The 19,150-nt window shown below is 51.1% G+C and overlaps 8 protein-coding genes across 8 annotated transcripts; 3 read left to right on the top strand and 5 right to left on the bottom strand.

Annotated features, from left to right (window-relative positions):
• Positions 1–17: 17 nt before the first annotated feature.
• On the bottom strand, positions 18–2,533 carry LY79DRAFT_643278 (UV radiation resistance-associated protein). Its single transcript, XM_060562399.1, has 2 exons — positions 1,865–2,533; positions 18–1,806 (listed from the first exon to the last, which is right to left on the bottom strand). The coding sequence occupies exons 1-2, from the start codon at positions 2,240–2,242 to the stop codon at positions 352–354; spliced, it is 1,833 nt and encodes a 610-aa protein (XP_060408057.1). The 5' UTR covers positions 2,243–2,533; the 3' UTR covers positions 18–351.
• Positions 2,534–3,600: 1,067 nt separating this feature from the next.
• On the top strand, positions 3,601–4,260 carry LY79DRAFT_584452 (uncharacterized protein; the record flags this gene model as incomplete). The annotated part of the gene is made up of 1 exon (XM_060560399.1): positions 3,601–4,260. The coding sequence occupies one exon, from the start codon at positions 3,601–3,603 to the stop codon at positions 4,258–4,260; it is 660 nt and encodes a 219-aa protein (XP_060408056.1).
• Positions 4,261–4,476: 216 nt separating this feature from the next.
• LY79DRAFT_653754 (uncharacterized protein) lies at positions 4,477–6,253 on the bottom strand (the record flags this gene model as incomplete). Its single annotated transcript, XM_060562614.1, has 4 exons — positions 4,477–4,984; positions 5,047–5,528; positions 5,587–5,793; positions 6,131–6,253. 4 exons carry the CDS (start codon positions 6,251–6,253, stop codon positions 4,510–4,512), a joined length of 1,287 nt encoding a protein of 428 aa, XP_060408055.1. The 3' UTR covers positions 4,477–4,509.
• Positions 6,254–7,815: 1,562 nt separating this feature from the next.
• LY79DRAFT_571115 (uncharacterized protein) lies at positions 7,816–8,263 on the top strand. The gene has a single exon (XM_060559218.1). The coding sequence runs from the start codon at positions 8,008–8,010 to the stop codon at positions 8,254–8,256; it is 249 nt and encodes an 82-aa protein (XP_060408054.1). The 5' UTR covers positions 7,816–8,007; the 3' UTR covers positions 8,257–8,263.
• A 707-nt stretch (positions 8,264–8,970) lies between these two features.
• LY79DRAFT_527950 (uncharacterized protein) lies at positions 8,971–10,268 on the bottom strand (the record flags this gene model as incomplete). The annotated part of the gene is made up of 6 exons (XM_060555979.1): positions 8,971–9,126; positions 9,183–9,235; positions 9,311–9,375; positions 9,428–9,804; positions 9,864–9,943; positions 10,022–10,268. 6 exons carry the CDS (start codon positions 10,266–10,268, stop codon positions 8,971–8,973), a joined length of 978 nt encoding a protein of 325 aa, XP_060408053.1.
• Positions 10,269–13,286: 3,018 nt separating this feature from the next.
• On the bottom strand, positions 13,287–14,919 carry LY79DRAFT_571111 (daunorubicin C-13 ketoreductase). Its single transcript, XM_060559217.1, is given in 5 exon segments — positions 13,287–14,232; positions 14,297–14,369; positions 14,429–14,592; positions 14,610–14,660; positions 14,717–14,919. 5 exon segments carry the CDS (start codon positions 14,791–14,793, stop codon positions 13,593–13,595), a joined length of 1,005 nt encoding a protein of 334 aa, XP_060408052.1. The 5' UTR covers positions 14,794–14,919; the 3' UTR covers positions 13,287–13,592.
• Positions 14,920–15,486: 567 nt separating this feature from the next.
• Positions 15,487–17,039, top strand: LY79DRAFT_571106 (uncharacterized protein). The gene is made up of 3 exons (XM_060559216.1): positions 15,487–16,067; positions 16,290–16,609; positions 16,671–17,039. The coding sequence occupies exons 1-3, from the start codon at positions 15,677–15,679 to the stop codon at positions 16,926–16,928; spliced, it is 969 nt and encodes a 322-aa protein (XP_060408051.1). The 5' UTR covers positions 15,487–15,676; the 3' UTR covers positions 16,929–17,039.
• Positions 17,027–18,591, bottom strand: LY79DRAFT_643266 (FAD binding domain-containing protein; the record flags this gene model as incomplete). Its single annotated transcript, XM_060562398.1, has 2 exons — positions 17,027–18,029; positions 18,101–18,591. 2 exons carry the CDS (start codon positions 18,589–18,591, stop codon positions 17,027–17,029), a joined length of 1,494 nt encoding a protein of 497 aa, XP_060408050.1.
• Positions 18,592–19,150: the final 559 nt, after the last annotated feature.

Below are 19,150 nucleotides of genomic sequence, written 5' to 3'. Positions count from 1 at the left end.
TCTCTCTCCCCCCCCCCCCCCCCTTCTTTTTCATTTCATGCGGCGTTGAACGGAAGAACGGCTCTTTCTTTTCATGGCATTGGCATCCAGGCAAAAAGAGGGACTAGGTACGGATTTATTCAATTCGGGCGGGAGACATGAGGCGTTGAGGTTGACGACTGGGAGGAGAAAGGCGATTCCCCACCCCTGACAACAAGACTCGATTACAGGATTAGCATTTTATTATGGCGGCGACTTCACGCCGGGGTATCTCAACAATGAAACCACGTAACCTAATCAACTCTTGCCCATCCTGGTTTTTTATTCTCGTGTCCAACTCCTGGCGACTGCGCCTGTGCATGTGCATATGGCTTACTTACCCGCGTTCTCCCTCATACCCTTGGTCCTTAACGAGACGTTGACCTCGTCGAATGGTAGCCCCGCGGGTCCACCGTTGCCATTGTGGTGGGGGCTTTTGTCCACAGGCGATTCGGCCCCCTCGCGGACAGTCATGGCCCTCCGGAGCTCGTCCCGCTGTCGGCTGAGCACCTCGCTATCAGTGCTACCGCGGCGGCTGCCGCCGATGCTGCTCGTATCCCCGTCACCGCCCATGACAGCTGACGAAGAGATGCGGCCTCTTATCCGGCCGGCCCAGAGACCGCGGACACCGCCCCTTTTGCGTTCGGGGACCTCATCGCTTCCAGCGCTGCAGACGTAGAGGAGGTACTTGAGATTCGGCAGGGTGTGGCGGATGTCGACAACTTTCAGCCCTTGGCTTGCGCAGAGGACCTCGATGTCCTTATTGAGGATAAACCAGCCGTAGTCAAATCGATACTGCGCTGCGGTAGAGCCGCCTCGGGGGAGGTATAAGGGGAAGTCGCGTTGACGGGCTGCCTGCGTCGAGTTGAGGTCGGTGAGCAGGGATATGTCGTCGCGGATAGACGAGCGTGAGCCGAATGGCGTTACGGGGTATGGTAGCGGTACAGAAAGGTAATACTGCAGAGCGTTCGTCAACGCGGCGACGTAGCCCAGGGCCCCGGACAAGAGGTCGTCGTCCGGGCCGCGGGAGGTGGCAGTGTCATATGTCGTATTCGGAAGGGCAAGGCCCGCGATTTGGAAGGATAGCGGAGTGCCCGAGGGGCATGGTGTGATCTGGTAGATGTTGCTAAGGTCGGTGCAGATGCGTCGGCGTTGCCCGCGGATTTGTTCCTTCGTCTTAGCCAGCACCGCCTTCGATGCTTCCAGATGCTCTGTTGCATCAAGGATGTCCTTTGCGAGCTTATCCTGCAAGGCACGACCCTGGGCGATGGCCTTCCTCCGCGATTGGAGCGACGCGCGCAGCTCTTCACGCCGCTTTTCGGCAGCCTTTAGAGCCCGCAGCTCATGCGCCACGTATTTGTTGGCCAGCTTCACCTTTTCTTCAGCGGCAGGCGTCTCGTTATGGGGCGTATCTTCGAGTATGTTATTGATTTGAGCCGTCAGCTGCTCTTGTGTCGCGATGGCGTCCTGGATCGAGGTGTCCAACGTTGAGAGTTTCATGAGCGCGTTGTAAGAGGATGTATGGAGCGGCGGGACGTATTTCGGATGGAAAGACTTTCCGAGGAAATCGAGCGAGTAGATGCCGTCGGCAAGATGGAAAATGAGCCCGTTCGGAGGGAACTTGCGGTTCTGGAGGGTGCCGATGAAGTGCAGGCTTCGAAGGTCGACAGTGTCTTGGAGCAAGAGGGTCCATGATGCGCGATGCGCCCAGATCTTGATGGTGACGACTGGTGACCGAGTGACCGAGGGACCATGGTGGTTGAGGTCGAAGAATTGGAAGTTGAAGTTCTATTGGGTCGAACATTAGCTGGGAGGCGGTGGGTGACGGCAGGGTCCGACAGCTTACAGTGGCATGCTCCTTCATCTCGCTAATGTAGACAGGCTCGTCCTCGCCATCGCAGTGCAGCGAAAAGAAGACATCTGCGGCCTTACCATCGATGGTGAGCTGCAACATGCGCTGTCGCGTGACCGGGGTGGCCTGAGCAAGAGCGGTGCTTCGGCGGCGCGGCGCCTTGGGCCGGAAGTTGTCACTAGAGAGTGCATGGTGGAGCTGGGGGGCATCGCGGAAGCCTTCAAGCTTGGACGATGACTTATTCAAGGCGGTATCGTCGAAGGTCTGGCCTCGGGGTCGAACAAAGCTGAGGTTTCGGAGGTAAATCCCACGGAGGTGGCGGAGCTTGCGGTTCTGGGGGAGGAGGAGGGGCCGGGACTCGGGAGGAGGCATCGTGACGTGCGGCTCAGGCTCAGTTCATGGCGCTATTGAGCAGCTTACACGTAGAGGGAGGTGGCTGCTAATGAGACCGTGTCGCATCCGACTCATGTGTTGACAAGGGTGCCGTGAACAAGGGCACGTTGACCTTGCCTTGAGGGGTTGCGAGGTCGTGTTGTGATGGTGTTGGGATTACAAGAAGTGACAGACATAATGGAGCGCGAACCATGGTGCTGTCACTGCTAGGAATAGAAGGCCTAGTCAGTGAGTGCAGTGCACGGGCGTTCTTGCACTTTTATTCTCAAGGCAGCTTCGGTGGCAGGAGCTCCTGCTGTGCTCCCTGCTGTGTTTTGTGCTGTTGCTGTGAAAGCGGGGCACCACCCCCATCATCACCCTGATAGGCGCATCTATGGGGTATATCTTTTACAGAACCCTTATAAGCATAAATATGCTTCTCCGCTCTAATGCATTGATACATCTCTCCAATTGGTATACATCTTGTCCTTGACCAGGGCCGCATCTTGGCTTTCTGATATGGCCTAGCGCGAATCGTACAAGATGCCGGGCCCCGATCCGCCGGGCCAACTTTTACTAAGCTTGATGTTTCTGCGTAGCGATTCCCTTTCTACGCGCCTCACCTAGCCCATTGGACCACTACCTACGCCGCTTCTCTTATCCCGATCACCCTCCACACTTGTCGGACCGATCAGTTCGGGGTGCGGGCGGGTCGCCGCCCGGGTGTCTCGTTCGCCTACCGATAGATTTGGCATCTTACATGGTTCCTGGCGGCAGGCTTGCAAAGGTCCAGCTACTTTGTCGCCAGCTTGATTGATCGCTCCGCCTCCTCGGAACACGTAATCGCTGGCTGGCAGGTGCCCGAGCGCAGAGAACTTGGAGAGGGCCACCCTGCTTGTTCGACCTGTTTCCGGTCGAAGTACGGATACAGTTGCTGCATACGTCACTGGCGAACCGAGCTTTCGCCCAGCGAGTCAACCGCTGTCCCTCTGGCTTTGGATGGCAACTGCGGCTGGCAGCTCTACCGCCCCTCACGCTCAGAGACAATCGACTCGCTTATCCGTCTCACCATCAAGCCTGCGGGCCATGGATGAACCGCCTTCTATGGCTTTCGCCGTCCCGTCTTCGGCTGAAAGACATTGAGGAGGCAGTAAGCCAGCGAGCGAGCCACTGGAAGACTAGACGGCAGAGGCGCATTAAGTCTTTGGTGTACGTCACGAAGATCGAGCAGTACGGCATTCGGTCCCTCATTTCCACGTTGATGTTGCAATTAAAGCCCCGTCCATCCCCCGCAACGATACTAGCTGCACGAAGCTGTACTACTCTGCAGTTGGCTCGGCAGAGCCAAAACACGCACAATGGAACGGTCATCAGCCCCACTGCATACTCTCTATTTGAGTCGAGATAACGACGACGCAATCACAATCAACCTCGTCAGGCCCAACGGGTGCATTGCTCCCTTTTACAGCGTCAGTCACAACGGAAAGATGACCAAGATGGAAGTTCGGAGGATCAGATGCGACGCCGTCTCCACTCAACACCGTCCCGTCGGCTCGATCAAGAGTCGTATGTTACCGCCAAGACTCGATGTCGCCGTACGAGGAGTCAATTTCAAAATGACACGGAAGCACCCCCTATCGAACGCCCTTAGCTTCCGCTTCTTGGGCGTGGGGGAGATGCGCTGGGAAGAGCTGGGCAAGCAGGGCAGAGGCATGAGACTGGTAGACTTCAACGGCAAGACACTGGCACACTTTCGCCCGAAGTTGCATATGCTGGGTGCGGGCGGAGTAATTGGGGGGAAGGAAGAGGGCAACCTGCTCGCAGGCGGGCTGGAGGGCGTGAACAGGGCCGCGCGAGGTCCGGGCTTCGAGTTGCACAGCGCGCTTGCAGATCTTGATATGGACCTGATTGTTACAACCGGCTTGGCGGCGGCAGAGCACCGTCGGCAGTTGGACGAAGGCTGGGATATGGAAGCCGACGAGGCACAGGTTAAGGACGAGAAACCCCGGCAGATATGAGTCCGTGAGGATGTGCTGCGGCAAGTTACTTGGTGAAAGGTGTTCATTACTCGGCCATGCGCCTGAGCGCGTTTATACTATAGTTGTTAGTATTCTATACCCTTGCTGAAACAAGAATGATGACTGGTTGGTATCTTCCTTCCGCCCCAAAATCCAGGCTTTATTCCCAATCCGCGGTCGCTTGCTTAGACACGCCGAACGAAACAAAGTTTAGTTGTGCCTATGAACGCTAGATTCATGATTCAATGATTACCGCGCTAGCAACTGAGAATCCCCATCTGAGTGCTTCTGCCGCTTCATCCCTGATCCCACGTCTTGTACCTCGGATTCAGAAAGCACAAGTGTCCCTTTGTTTCTCGGGAAGGTGACTTGCCGCTTCCCGTCCGCCATGGCGGCCAGCTGGTCGGCAATGTCTATCGGCGTCAGCGGCAGGTCATCGGCATGTGGCGTTCCGGGCAGCTCGCGGAACAGGTCCTTTCCGGCATGGGGTATCGAGCTCCGTGACTGGGCCGTGGTGATGACTTTGCTCGTTTCCTCGCTGCCGGAGAAGAGGTTGAGGCTCTTTTGCAGCAGCGGTCGTAGAGGCAGGAAACTCGCGCAGGCCATGACACAGAACACCTTGATAAAGGACCAAATGACAACGTCGACGTTGTCCCACGTCTTATCGAATGTGCTTGAACATATTGCTAAATACTTTAGTCTGATCATTGTCGTGATGCAGGCACTATGCTCATGTTAGCAAGCGTTTCGGTCACGAATCAGTAGAGATTCTGGTGTAAAACGAACAATACTCCCAGACTGAATATGAAGCTCAACGCCATCTTATTCCGGGTGTCGATTTGGAGTTTCACCAACTCGGGAATCGGTAGTAATAAAATTAGGAGTTCCTCGCCGAGGTTGACACCGGCCGCAGAGTACCCAATGGCACTAACGTTTAAACATGTTTGATCCCGGTTGTTTCTGTTCCATGTGGACGATATTGGGGTACACTGGAAGGCAGTGGCTAGCACAGATGCGACGCCGTGGAGCATCAGGACGATGACGAGGGACCGAACGGTGAGCTGAAACCATCGTGCCGAAAGGATGCGGGACAAGAACAGCAGAATGGAGATCTTCGCAAAGACCTGTACCAGAATGTATAACATCTGGTTTGCGTAGAAGAGATGGGCCAATTTCCTGCTGTTGGCGAACTCGATATTCCAGTAGTGCGTTCCGAAATCCAAGGCAGCGCTGGCGATCTCGATACCCGCCATTCCAGCAAGCAGGATCTGGTGCCCGTTAGCCTTGAGTTTCCCAGCAAAGGTCGCTTTGGCGCTCGGAACTGACCGCTGCCACCACTGCCGTCCAGTCGTCCCACCATAACCGGCCGGTGGTCTTCCATCCCGAGAAGCATCGCAGACCAACCATCGGAAACGTAAGGGTCGGGAGGACGACGGCTACCGTCATGACTTCGTGACTCCTCGACTCTTTCGGATACGCGGCACAGAGGTTCGTCTCGAGCTTCGCAGCACCTTCCCTGCTCGTCAACGCTGACTTGCACAACACATCGACGACAACAGACTTACGTGCTTGGTCTTCTAGGTGACAGCTGAGTTGCACACAAGTTGACAATGAAGATTGTAGCGGGATGTTAGGGCATAAGCACTCGGCGACAGTGATTGTCGATGTCACGGTGCAGTTTCCGGCTGAGAGAACCTCAGTCACGCACGGAAGCTATCGTAGAGGCAAGACCCAGTCAGCCCTCCGTTCAGAGATATCTTGGCCAGGTCCCCACATAGAGCACGAGGAATGGATTCAAGGAAGATGCAGTGAAGAAGAACAAGGAAGGCTATCGGTTGGAAAATGGAGGGCATCCGCCTCGACGACTTACAGCGCAATTTGGTACTTGCGAGAGCAGCTCCGTAATGCCTTGCGCCTCAACTAAGGGGAGCCAGCACCACCAATGAAACAACAGTAGCGAGCTTCCGCCAAACTGTCTCGAAGTTCTCGCCATCTCCTAGATGTCCTGCGTGGAAACATGTAGAGAGACGAGCAAAATACGAGACCATAACGCAAAAGGCGGCCAAACGAGGAGAGACGAGCAGATCCGGAGATCGTGGGCTGCATGCGCCTCTCTCTCCTTTAGTATGGGCTCAAACCTCCTCTTATCCGAAGACGGATGTCAGGAGAAGATGAAAAGCAGGGGCGCCATAGCGAGCATTGGACCCTTCCTCCTTGCCAAATTGCCGCGGCCGACATCAAGATCGGGGAAGCACCATGAACCATCTTGCGTGCGCACATACACGTCCAAACACACGGCAACCCTCGGGTACGCCTTTGAGCCGTGTTTGCCAAATGGATCCCTGCCCTGTTGGTATTCCCTGCCCTTACGCTGGACACGGGGAACTTTCCCGGCGAGGTGCGCAAGGCGTGTCAGCGGCTCCGGGACAGATTTGCCAGCAGGGAAGTGTGGGCACGTTTGGGCTCCATGACTAAAAAGAGCCAACATACTATGTAGTTATGTGGATGTTCATGACGCACGTTTCTGCATGGACCCTGGCAGGCAATTGTTTGGCCAGAAGCCGCTGTCAATGCGTCTAGAAACGGCCTTCTTCCCGCCGATAGTCCGGCTACTTCCCGCTCTTCTCAGTTTAATGGCGAGGGGAGTCAGAAGAAGCCGAACGGGAGCCTGGAAGGGCCTGCGTGCTCAAGACGAAGCCAAAACAAAGGACGGCACCCTGCCGGCGCGTGAGGGTTGCGTCGGGATGTGGGCGAAGGGGGCACGCCTTCGAAGATTACACTCGCCCCCTAAAGAGCTGTATCGCGTTCGAGGGCACCGCAAGATTCGGACGAGGGGACGTTCTGCGCCCACTTGGGTGACAAAAAAGATGGACGGGGGCCGGCCGTATGGTAGTGGTAAGGAAAACCGGCCATCTTCTTTGTCGCCCGGGTGGCGCCACATCCCGCGCAACGCACATTTTGCAAATATCTTTGACCGAGAAGGTTTCAAGTGCAGGACGGTGGGGCTGGAACAGAAGATGGCAAGCCGACTGCCTCGTGTTGCTCGTGGCCCCAGGATTACAGCGATGATGGGAATACCGGTAAACCCACTTTCCGCAGAGTAACGGACGAAGACAGAACTCCATGATATTATTCGATGACTCGCGGAATCAGTTGATTCACTTGAGCGTTATTCCCCATATTTCCGCACCTTATTAACAGTCTCCTGAATCGAGCAAAAACCTTATCAGACGGCAGTTCATCGGCCATTTTCCGTTCTTCCAAGATCCCAGACTCCCGGTTCCATCTTTACCATGTCAGTGTCTTTACTGCAGATACCAATCTTCGATGGGCTCTGCAAGTTTCCAGTCCTGCCTCCACTTGGACCCCAAATCAAGTCCTTCTAGAACCCCCAAACCTTGAGTTTAATGGAAACGACACACCGTTGTCCTCAAACAGTCGTGCGGACGCAGTATGGCCCCAGCTTTACATAATTAGTGTACAATAGTAGGGTTCCCTTGTGCCGAACGACATCAAACCATGGCCGAACTCAGTTCCAATGATCTCTAGTGCCATCCTCTCGTCAGTCCCATGCAGATTGCACTGGGATCATCCGGCATCTGGGTGCTGCTAAATGTCGATGTTTCTCGCTTTGTGTGTTCCGCCCACCGGCTAGAAGACCGCCAGTGAAGCAACTTGAACCCATGACATCTTGTTGGGCATAGCTGTGAAGTGCAAATAAGTTCAACCGTTGAGAAACCCGGATTCATGTTGAAAAGCCTGACTTTGTTTCATCTCTCTTGGGCAGGGTTTGCTATTACTATTACAAGGCTTCATTGGACTGGTATGTCTGCTTTTTTAGTTTGCTTGTCCTTTTGCCACTCTGCGATGGAAATGAGCCAGGACAAGGAGTATGATAGAGTTTGGAGAGTTCTCGCCGAGCCGCTTCCGATCCCTTGGCGTCCTAATGGATGCCTTCCTATCGGGTTCACCTACCAGGGGAATCCTCGCAGTTGAGACACACAGACGGCGGTTGCTCTGCCCATCCTGTCCGTCGCTTCGTTCTCGTACAAGTTGAGGTGCACTCATTCATGCATTTCCAAACCAAACAATCCGCCGAGGATGGTTCATCAAATGACCAGAACCAGTTTGCTTTGTTGGATTGGTCGCTGTGGAATCGACTTTGATCATTGTCGGCTTCTCAGGGTCTGGGTTGCAGAGACCCTCTCCTTCCCCTGTTGCGCGTTCGTTTCACCGACTCAAGGCGGGAGGTCTTCGCCTCTTTTTCTTCTTTTTCTCAATGTTCAACCTGCGACTCTCTCAACTCCAAAGGTCAACAAATGGGCCCCGAATCTTAATTCCTAGGTTTAAGATCGGGTATCGGCACAACAACGAGTCGGTACCGTTAAACTCCGCATAGCATTCTCTCTTGTGCTTAGGCCTGGCAGAGAGAGGTCGATCATGTTGGGGTTATTATGTCTGCCAATGCCGGCTGTAAAGATGCCAATACATGAAGATGAGCCGAGACCACATGTAGATACATAGAAAAAATAATTAATGCTTCCGGACTGCATGGCCAGATTGATCGGAAGCCGCAACGAAGAAATCCAGATTGCACACATCTTTTATAATGCTATACCGAGTATCTGCTCCGCCTTTGACAACCGGGACGTTCTATCCCAGGTCCGGATGGGTGCTTCATGTTCTAGCCGCAACCAGTGAAAGTCAGACCTAAAATCTGGATTCCTCGTGGACTCGAGCGGCTGGTCTTGCCACGGGGTCGCCATCGGCCTGATGACACGAATTGCGGCTATACGGTTTTGGCGAGTTCTTCTTCTGAAGGCTGCGAACCGGGACGACCTTTCTCTTTTCTGTCGAGCTTGTTTCCTGTCGCGAGAACATTTGGCAAAAACCGGAATGATCGCGGGCACCGAGCTGCATACGATTCCAACTGTGCACTCGGCGATTGAGCACAATACCCATGAGGTCCAATGGTCTAATTCGGCGAGTATTAGTACATGTCAAGGCTACGTCTGAGTCGGATATTATGCATCTCGAGACTACAACTTACACGGCAAATCAGCCTGATTTAGGAGCTGCAAATAGGGCATCTTGGTAATGGCGGCCGCACATGAGCTAAGCCTTCGTCAGTCGGATTCTGCGCAACCATCAATGGTAGGGAACTTACAGGCTAGCAAATATGAATAGAACCGTCACACGGATTTTCTCACCCAAGGGTATATTCATCCTCAAGATGTACGCTAAAGGCATGGTGCACAGCAGTGCATCTATGGCAATGTTGATGGCCGTGCTGGCCTGGAGAAAGCTGAGAAAGGGGTAGCACGATGCACCGCTAACAGTCGAATCCCAAGCTGCGGAGACTGGGGTGCATTGGAAGATGACGGCAAACACGGATGCCAAGGCAAAGGCGCCAGTCAGGACCGCCGTCGCACACAGTACCCATCGCGCATTCCTCTCTGTGATGAGCCTCAGAAATGAGCATACTATCGATAATCGTGCAAATGCGACCGCGCAGGGGTATAGGATGTTCGCGATGAAGAGAAGCTGCCAACGCTGTTAGCCACCGACCAGCAAAGCTTCCGTGGTCTCTTTAGATCCCCCACCTGAAGCAGGTTCTTCGTATTTTCGACCAAGACTCCGGCGTCGATGTCTGAAGAATGTTGACCAAGACCGAAATCGGTGGCTAGAATGCTCGTTAACTTGAGACTCTCAACATAAGAATGGCGGGATGGGCTATTATGTTGCGCATCCATGAGCATACCCAATGGAAGTAACGAGCAGATCCCAAAGGTGAAGAGTGCCGCAATAATGACCAATACATCGTCGCTGAAAAAGTCGCGCGTCACCGTGCAGCGGACGATAATCCGGAGGGGGACGGTGAGGCCGACCAGGACGAATGCTGTAAGATTAACCCCCCAAATAATGGCCACCAAATTCGTTGCACCGCTGGTCTTGACCTCGCTCGAAACCGCGTCCAGCCCGGACCCAGTTGCGTTTCCGAAATCCATGGTGACGAAAGGGTCTATCAAAACGTAATAATATTTACTGAACAAGCATCGCGACATTCAATGTCAACATAGAGAAACGAAGTCGAGTAAGTGTGTTGCAGACAGGGCATGCGCCGGTCGTATTGAGGGAATAGCCGACATTTCTACTCTGATGGTCGTGAGCATCGACAGCCACACTAGTTTCACGAGTGTTGTTTTTTCCTCTTCCCCTTGGCGCCGCGCAAAGACAGGTCAAAGAAACCTTACCGCCGACTGAGTCTCCATGTCAACAAGCCGGAGCTAGCCAGGACGGCAAACACTCCCTATAAGGCGCGTCTTGGGAACATAAGGGTGTACGTGCCATTTTCATGCTGCAGCAGTCGCACGCTATTGAACTCCTCAGTCTCTTGTCAAGGACCAAAGTATCTATACGTCAACAGTTAGGTTCATGCTAAGCTTTGCTGGTGTATTTTGATTTAACGACAGAATGATGCATAAAAACTACATCATCCCCTTGTAAGACCCCGCGGCTGGACACGATCGAAACAAGATTATTGCAGGCCCAACAACAAGTGGTCGCCACCCAGGTCGAGGCGCGCTCGTAAAGGGGAACCACGGACGGGACAAATTTAGAAACTCGACGCTAATCCGCCGTTGACCAACAAACTTGAACACTCGGGTCTTAGGCCGGTCATAAAGCAGGGCTAGTGCCTTTGTTCCCGCAACTAAGCCTCAACGCTTTGATGAGCTTCTACCGTATCCACTCGTTAGATTCACAAACCGCCCAGACTACCCACTAAGCCTATTTTGAAAGGCGGTCAACCAACCCACCCACCAACCCACCCACCCACCCACCCACTTGCCAGCCAGCCAGCTAGCCTACAACTTACAACCTATAACCCATTAACCTGTTATTTATGATGCCTAACCGCTAGCCGCTAGGTAATATTAACCTAAATATTACACTAGTTACACTACTGTTACGCAAGAAAATAGGCAAAAAACCTACACCTATTGCTAAGCGACAATATATAGTAACTAAGTTAATTAAGCGAGTTGAATGGTTATATAGGCGCTAAAGGCAGGTTAAGGTCTTACTATACCTTAAGTACTACTGCTGCCCTATAGACCCTAGCTAATGGCAACAGTAATGGCAATAGGCTAGTGATACCCCTTTGGACCCTACTAACAGCCTCTGCTGCCTAACCCTTAGTAAGGCCACTACCTACTTTAAGATACTATTAGTAACAGTAGCTACTTAGTATTATATACAAGATACTATTATTACCTTAACTGTACACTATTAACTAAAGTAGCTAGTAATAGAAGCTAACCTCTATAGTTACTTTTAGTAATAATAAGCCTATAATAACATTATTACTACTAGATAGTTTAAGCAGGAGGCCAAGGCCCTTTTTGCTGCTATATACCCTAACGCCCTTATTACTAGTAAACCTCTAATGTACTTCTTCTAATTCTCTCTAGGCTAGTTTAGTAGCTTTTTTATATAATAGAATATTTTAAACTACTAGCTTATAAAGTAAGCCTTAAAGCTATTTACTAAATACTTTACTATTATTACTAACTTCCTCTACTTTAACTAATAAATTAGCTAGCCTTTACTTACCTAGTAGTAACTGCCTATTAGTGGCCTCTAATTTTTACCTAACTATATTATTAACTTTAATAAGACCCCTATACTTTTTAAGTACCTTAATAGGTTAACGTAGGCAGCTAGAGGGGCCTATACTATAGCTAACAAGACTAACTATAGTAGCTAAAGTAAGTAATAAGCTACTCTAATCCTCTATATCTTTGCTAATAGGGTTTAATAGCTACTGCCTAAGTTAATTTTTTATAGTAGGCCTACTAACGTAGGTAGCTAACTTAAGGTATATAAGAGTAACTTATATAGTAAAAAGGTAATAGTTAAATATAATAATATAGCTTATAATAACAAGTACCTTCTTAGGCAGTAGCTAACTAATAAATTCTTCCCTTTTATAGTAAAGTAAGAATACCTCTTAGTTATAGACGTTACTACCTTTTATAAGACCCCTGTAATACTATTATAACTTTACTTTAATTATATTACACTTAGCCTTATACTGCCTAGTATAACTTCCCTTCTTTAACCTCTTAATACTGCTGTTAATAAGCCTTTTAAGCAGTAGTTATCTAAAGTAATAGACAAATATATATAGTAAATAGAGCAAGCTGCTGCCTACTAGCCTAGCCTACTTATTAAGTAGTCTACATTAATAAAACACATTATAGTTACCTATACTATTATAATAGCTACCTGTTGCCTAGCTAAAAGAGGTAAAATAGTCTAGTAATCCTTTCTTTAGTGTAAAATTAGTAGTAATCTAGATAGAAGTAATATTAATAAGATTTAGATAAAGGATATACTAAATAAGAAGATATTATAGGATAGTTAAGATAACTTTAACTATAATACCTATATTAAGAAGGAAATTACTTAAAGTAATAAAGAGATACCTAACGTTAATATAAACAACAACAGTAAAGAGTATATATCTCTAGTTAAAGACGTCTAGCAACCTATTAGAGATAGTTTAACAAGGCCATAGGAGATCTAGAGTAGGAGGGAGAGAGGAAATCCAATACTAACCATAAGTCTATTTGCTAGCCTTTGCCACCTAACTTGCTGCTGACGTACATGACTAACCCCTGCATTTGCTACTTCTAGATCCCTGTTTCTGCCAGCCCGCTAGCCCTTATCCAGCAGCCCGCGGTCAGTGCGGTTTGTGAATCTAACGAGTGGATACGGTATGACCGTAGCCTAGATACAGCACTAGGCGCGGCCGGTTTGCCGTCTTGGGGCATCGTGACGGTCATGCTGCGTGGCGACAGGATTCTTTGTGAGCAAGCGTTGATAAAAGTTGGGGGTGTTTGTTTCGGTGGCTTATTGTTGAGCTAGACGTAGGACGTGTTCCATTAAAATCTTGGGACTAACGGGAGGAGTCGTGGTAAGATAGGTCAGATGAGATTGAGAAATGATAGAAGTCCATTATTGACCAGTAACTACGCGGAAATGATTTTGCTATACATATCATCGAGAATAATTAGGATCTAGCATTTCAAGAAGTATTGGAAATGCATCTGTCTATAAGTGACTACTCCCTTCGTTCGTCATCAGTCACTAGCATGCCAAAAACCTCCCGGGTGTACTTTTTCGGAAGTGCCTAGAGCTTTGTTGTCTAATCGAAGAATAAATGTCAAGCTGTTTTGAAAAATACCACTCGCAATGGAATATCAACTGAAAGAACAAGTTTCAATATTACGACATCGGACTTACAGTCCTTAGATAGTGCCATTTGATTACCACTTCTTAAGCGGTGCGAGCCCAATCTCGGTAAGATACTTGTTGACTTCAGTAGTAGTATTATCCCACATCCCTCTGACCTGCTCCATATCTTCAAAAACCGGATTCGGCGTCACAACCTCGCCAAAGGGTTCTAGATATTTCCCCTTGAACTTTTCGGGGTTCTCGCGCACTTCGCGCGCTGTGGCCGCGAATAGAGATGTCGCGGCACCTTGATCCGTGGACAAAAAGAAAGTTGATCTGACAAGCGAAAAGAGCGAATTTCCGATGTCCTTGTTTCCCTCGCTGGCCACGCCACCGGGATGAACTGAAATGGACAAGATCGGGAGGCCTTGCTCGTCCATCAGTCGCTGAAGCTCCTGGGCAAACAGGATGTTGGCAACCTTGGACACGGCGTACCGAATCATGTCGACGAAGAGAAAATGGCGGAGGATGTACCGCCATTGCCAGGGATAATATGAAAGAGGGCTTTTCAGAAACGACGGAGAATCGAATGTGAAACGGTAGTTCGAAGGCAGGAAGGTGTAGTTAACGCTGGAAGAGAGGGTGATTATCCGCACATCGGCCCCCTTTTGCCTCGTTGCCTCTTTGAGCAGTGGCAATATGCCATTTGTAAAAACAAAGTGGCCAATATGGCTATATCGTGTGAAGTCAGCAGGTTACAACCATGGAACAACAACAACTTGACTCTAGAACATACTTGACTGTCATGTGATATTCCCAGCCGGGGCCTAGTGTGTCTGTAGTTGATGAGACTGCACCGGCATTGTTGACTTCAAGGAGCAGTCGTCAGCAGTGACCCTCGTGTTATATGGATCGGTATAAGACACACTCAGAATATCCACCTTCTTTTCTTTCGACTTCAATTCTGTGACTGCCGCGTCGACGGTTTTCAAGTCGGCCAAATCAAGAGACAACCACCTCAGTTGGTCTTGGTCAATCTCGGGATACTCTGATGTGAGACGAGCACGCGTTGCATCAGCCTTGTCTTTTGTTCTCGTCGTGAAATATACGGTAGCCCTCGAAGAGCCAGAAACTTCACAGTCGACAGTCCGATGCCGGCGCTGCAAATGAAAAGTGAGAATGGACACTCGAATGGCTTCGGTTGGGGCAAACACACTTGCTTCCAGTCACGACGGCCACCTTGCCTTGGAGCGGAGGCATGTTAGCCAGGGGTTGACCCCAGCTGTTAGGCATCTTGAGCTTTGGTACGCGGCGAAACGATGACTCGCTAGGGTGGATTTTCGAAGACTGCCAAATGCAGGCTGATTTGTTGAATCAACACATGAGGTACGGTACTTGAACCATCCGTTCCGGGGCGATCCCTCTTCAAATATGGAAATTGAACGCGCTCTCGACGACGACTTTCCAGGCAGCATCCCCGTTGCTCGGCAATCAGTCCGCGGGCCGACGGCCGAATAGGACCCCCGGCCAAAGACCCTTGGTTTGGTTACACTCAGCCGAGAGAGAGCATTTTCCCTATTAGGAATCGCCTACCTTGGCACGGTGGAACCACGTCGCCGAGCTTCTTCCTTGTCATTATTCGAGTGAGAGATTGTTGAATCCGCTCGTCTCAATGTCATCCATTCGAGCACCAGTGAGTGCTACCCGCTTCAGCATCTCGACGGCCACAGGGGAAAAACCACAGGGCCAACCGCCATAAGCAAACTGCTGCGTGTGTCACTCTGTCGAATCCATGCAGAGCTTATCTCCTATCCGTGGAAGACTTGGTCACCATACATAGTATATCCGTACTGGCCTACCTAGTTGAGGAGGTGTGGGGACCAGCCCTGAAAGGAATAGTGTCGACGATAGGCGGGGGTCACGGGGCTGAAGATAACGCCCGACGACCAACCGCTTTCAGCAAATTCATCCCCTTCTTTTCGGTGCAAAGTCCTTGGTCCGTTCTCGCGATGCACGACATTCGTTTCCCTAGCACAGGAGCATCCGTATTGTATTAGTAAACATCTGACACTGACACTTCGTCCCACGGTCCACGCTGCGCGATTCAGCCCACCGGCGGCGCGACGAGCCCCGAGGATAATATACCGTACGCCACGTTCGGCGCGGTGCCGCTACCATGTCTTCCGCTAAGGATTCGCGTGACGGCGGTGGCTTCGTCTTCGTCCCCATATCCCATCCAAGCGAATCAGCGGGCTGGAAACGGAAAGTCAGATCTCATGCGGCAAAAGGCATCTGGGCCCGCAGACAGCGGGTTGCCGCCTATCAACAAGCCAACGCCCAATCGAGTTCCCCCTCTGACGGCCAATATCCAGAGGGCACGCCACCCCTCTCGTCAAGCCAGCACCCAAAAGCTTTAACGTTGGTCTCCTGTAGGGGTTCTTCGAAACCGGATCACCGCAATGCTTTCCCGCCCGGTCCCATCTCGTTTCTGAGCGCTGCAAGGACCGATCCGTTCAATAGCTATAATAGGGCTATCGCTCCGTGGGAGAAACGGCTACTTGATCACTGTAAGTAAATGATCCGCCTACACGAGAGTATTTACATAAGGAGTGGGAGGGAGCTGGCGGCGTGTACCCGCAAGTACCTACAGTCATCCTTGTCCCGACTAAAAGCGCCATCCCCGCTGCTGTGATCGATCTATGTATACATTCACGGCTTTGCAAGCTTGTCGCGCACCCCACCCCAAAATGCCAACTGGGGCTAGAATGCTGACAACCTATAATACGTAGTTATGCAATACCTGATCTTAGAAGAGATGGTGTTCATGCCCTCCCTGAACATAGACATTGCGGGCGATAACGTATCGTTCTGGACAAGCATATGTACCTATTTCCTGCAAGCTTCCCTCTCCGACCCTGGAATGCTTGCTACCACCCTACTTTATTCCTGCCGCCACATGGCGGCCAAACAGCGCAACGAAATATTCAGCTTGCAGGCGACCAAATACAGATTGCACTGTATCCAATCTCTCAACCAGACCCTGACGAGAGAAGGGAAGGATATCAGCCAGCTTACCATTGCCAAGACGATAGCTTTAGCCTCAGATGCGGTGAGATGTTTCGCACTCGAACCCGCCATTCACACATACTGATTGATCATGCCGCTTGAAGTACTTCACTGGCGAATATGATGCCGCAGAAAAGCATCTCAAGGCGGTAGGGCAAATGGCTAGGGTAAAGGACGGGGGACTAGACTCGAGCGACTTCCTCGGTAGACTCGTCATCTGGTTCGCTGGTGACGCACAGTCGAAGGATATGATAGGTACGTTAAAGCTCAACTTTGATACGGAAACGGCCCCCGTTACCAAAGTAGACAAGAACTTGGTATATCATGTCAGTGCTCCCGCAAGCCGCGACGGAAGAGATTAAGATATTTAGTCACGAACGAATGGACTCTTTGATTATGCTATGGACTTTTACGCTGGATGCATGCAACCTCTAATGCAACATGACTCACGTGCTTGATCCTAGGAGCCCACGCCCTGAGGATAAGTGAAGAGGCCTTTGGCGTCGTACTTTGTTTTTATGGTCTTTAGCCGCGGCAAATTATCCCTGTAGTACTGGTCCTGCGCGTCTACTGTGCTCAACTGCGAATCGGCGTAGTTTGCGTACCGACCCCAGTCGTTCTTGGACATTGTGTTGGTGACCGAGGACATCCAATCGCCGAGAAAGGCATAGCCAGTCGATGGATACGTGGAGCCGCCAGAGGAGTCGTAAAACTGCCACAGGAGCACCTTGTCGCGGTGCGCGTAGGCGGTCGCCGAGTTCGCGACCTGCGCCGTCTTTGAGTTCCTGCCGCCGTGAACATCGATCAAAACAAACCAGCCGGTTTTTATCGACTTTGCGGTGTTGAGGTAGAAGTTAACGAATGCGCGAAAGCCATCCTGAGATACTTCCTTTGTCAAAAGGCTCGAAGCGTAGAATGTGTCGGTCGCGGATTGCGGGCCCGTTTGGTCAAGCTCCTGGCCGGCGAAATGCTCGAGCTGGCCCATCCAGTCTGTCTCGTTGACAGTGGCACCGCTCACATCGATTCCCAAAGGCGAAAGAAACCGCATCAGGACGTTGCGCGTCTGGGCTTCAGTCCCAAAGTAGAGACCGTCAAAAGCCGTGCTATCCTGGGTGATCACGGCTCGCATGTTCAGCTCGGCGGGCATGTTGCTCTGAGCGTACTGTTGCAGGGAAACGAGCGCCTCAATCAACTTATCCTTCTCGAGAGTGAGCGGTACTGTGTAATATGTGACGACACTTGGCGCGGCGAAGGTGTCGAACTTGAACTCGGTGACGATACCAAAGGACGAGCCTGCGCCACGAACGGCCCAGAAGAGATCACTGTTCTGACTCGGCGAGGCCTTGACTATATTGCCATCGGCAGTGACAACAGTCGCCTCAACGATCCAATCGACCGCCAGGCCATAAAGATGAGAGCTAAATCCGTAGCCACCATGGATGCTGTGGCCCGATACACCGACCCTGATACAAAACCATTAGCTACGGCCTAACTACCCAAACAGGCATATCATGATGTTACTCGCCCTGGACACGAGCCGTGAGAAATAGCCCTGCCACCCTGGTTGAACAACGCCGTCGCAACGTGTCCGAGCCGAGCTCCGGCCTGCACGGTGGCCGTGTTGTCCGCATTCAGCGTGACGCCGAACATCTCATCCAACCGTACCACGACGTGGCCGTCTTCTCCACCGAACCCGGACGACGAGTAGCCGTGCCCGCCGCCGAGGGCAGTGACGCTCTTGCCATACTGGGACGCACATCTCACGGCCGCCTGCACATGGCTCGCATTGGTCGCCGACACCACAAGTGCCGGCTTGAACTGCACGCGAGCGTTGTACGGTCGGATGTCAGCGGTCCAGTCCGAAGAAGATGACGTGGTGATTGGGGCATTTGTCGCGTCGAGACAGGTCTGGATGTTGTCGCTGGAGTTTCCTGTCTTGCCGTTTTGAGCGTGTGCCGAAAGGGGATTGGCTATGCCCAGTGGAAGGGCAGTAACCGCTGATAAACAAATGCAGTTGAACCGCATATCTCAAAAGATAGGGCAAGAATCGAACGTTGCTGTCCAAGTCTGGCCGATTACCTATTTATCAAACGTCATGTTGGCACTCGGAGCCTGGTTGACCTCAGTCTTTTCTTCAAGGAAGGCCTGGCCGTTTGGCCCCCCCGAGTAAGGGTTGGGTTTGGCTGGGCCGCTCATCATCCCTTTAGCAGCGGAAAAATTGACGTCGTATTTCTTTTAGTATTTTATAGGTATCTAACCAGATCGAGTAAGACGTCCAGGATAGAGCCTAAAGCATACACCAACTATTACACGCCAAGGTATTATTTTGCATCACTTTTCAAAGTTAAACAAACAAGAAAACAGGATTGCTCGTTAGATATAAAGTGAGAAGGCTAGGATGCACTATGTTGAGAGAGGTTAGGATTAAAATTAGAGTTGCGGGTATGAATCGTATGTTCTTACGTATGTGAAAATATTAATATTCATGAAGCTTAGAGGTTGCAGTAGTCGCCGGGTTCCGAGAAGAGTTTGCATACCAGCAAAATACTTAAAAGTATACTAGCAATTTACCTACTGGTGACTT

Source organism: Colletotrichum navitas (genome assembly GCF_030913465.1).
Source record: "Colletotrichum navitas strain CBS 125086 chromosome Unknown LY79scaffold_121, whole genome shotgun sequence".
Classification (NCBI taxonomy): domain Eukaryota; kingdom Fungi; phylum Ascomycota; class Sordariomycetes; order Glomerellales; family Glomerellaceae; genus Colletotrichum; species Colletotrichum navitas.
Note: the sequence above shows the minus strand (reverse complement) of the source record. Positions and strands in the feature narration are given on the sequence as shown.

What these genes read in the sequence shown, in the direction of transcription:
- LY79DRAFT_571115 (XM_060559218.1), top strand. Translation starts at nt 8,008, where the DNA reads ATGTTGAAAAGCCTGACTTTGTTTCATCTCTCTTGGGCAGGGTTTGCT.
- LY79DRAFT_643278 (XM_060562399.1), bottom strand. Translation starts at nt 2,242, where the DNA reads ATGCCTCCTCCCGAGTCCCGGCCCCTCCTCCTCCCCCAGAACCGCAAG. An exon ending in AGATGAAGGAGCATGCCACT is followed by an intron (nt 1,807 to 1,864) that starts GTAAGCTGTCGG and finishes TCGACCCAATAG; the next exon opens with AACTTCAACTTCCAATTCTT.
- LY79DRAFT_571111 (XM_060559217.1), bottom strand. Translation starts at nt 14,793, where the DNA reads ATGCCTAACAGCTGGGGTCAACCCCTGGCTAACATGCCTCCGCTCCAA. An exon ending in GCCGTCGTGACTGGAAGCAA is followed by an intron (nt 14,661 to 14,716) that starts GTGTGTTTGCCC and finishes TTTCATTTGCAG; the next exon opens with CGCCGGCATCGGACTGTCGA. An exon ending in GAATATCACATGACAGTCAA is followed by an intron (nt 14,233 to 14,296) that starts GTATGTTCTAGA and finishes CACACGATATAG; the next exon opens with CCATATTGGCCACTTTGTTT.
- LY79DRAFT_571106 (XM_060559216.1), top strand. Translation starts at nt 15,677, where the DNA reads ATGTCTTCCGCTAAGGATTCGCGTGACGGCGGTGGCTTCGTCTTCGTC. An exon ending in GAAACGGCTACTTGATCACT is followed by an intron (nt 16,068 to 16,289) that starts GTAAGTAAATGA and finishes TATAATACGTAG; the next exon opens with TTATGCAATACCTGATCTTA. An exon ending in TAGCTTTAGCCTCAGATGCG is followed by an intron (nt 16,610 to 16,670) that starts GTGAGATGTTTC and finishes TGCCGCTTGAAG; the next exon opens with TACTTCACTGGCGAATATGA.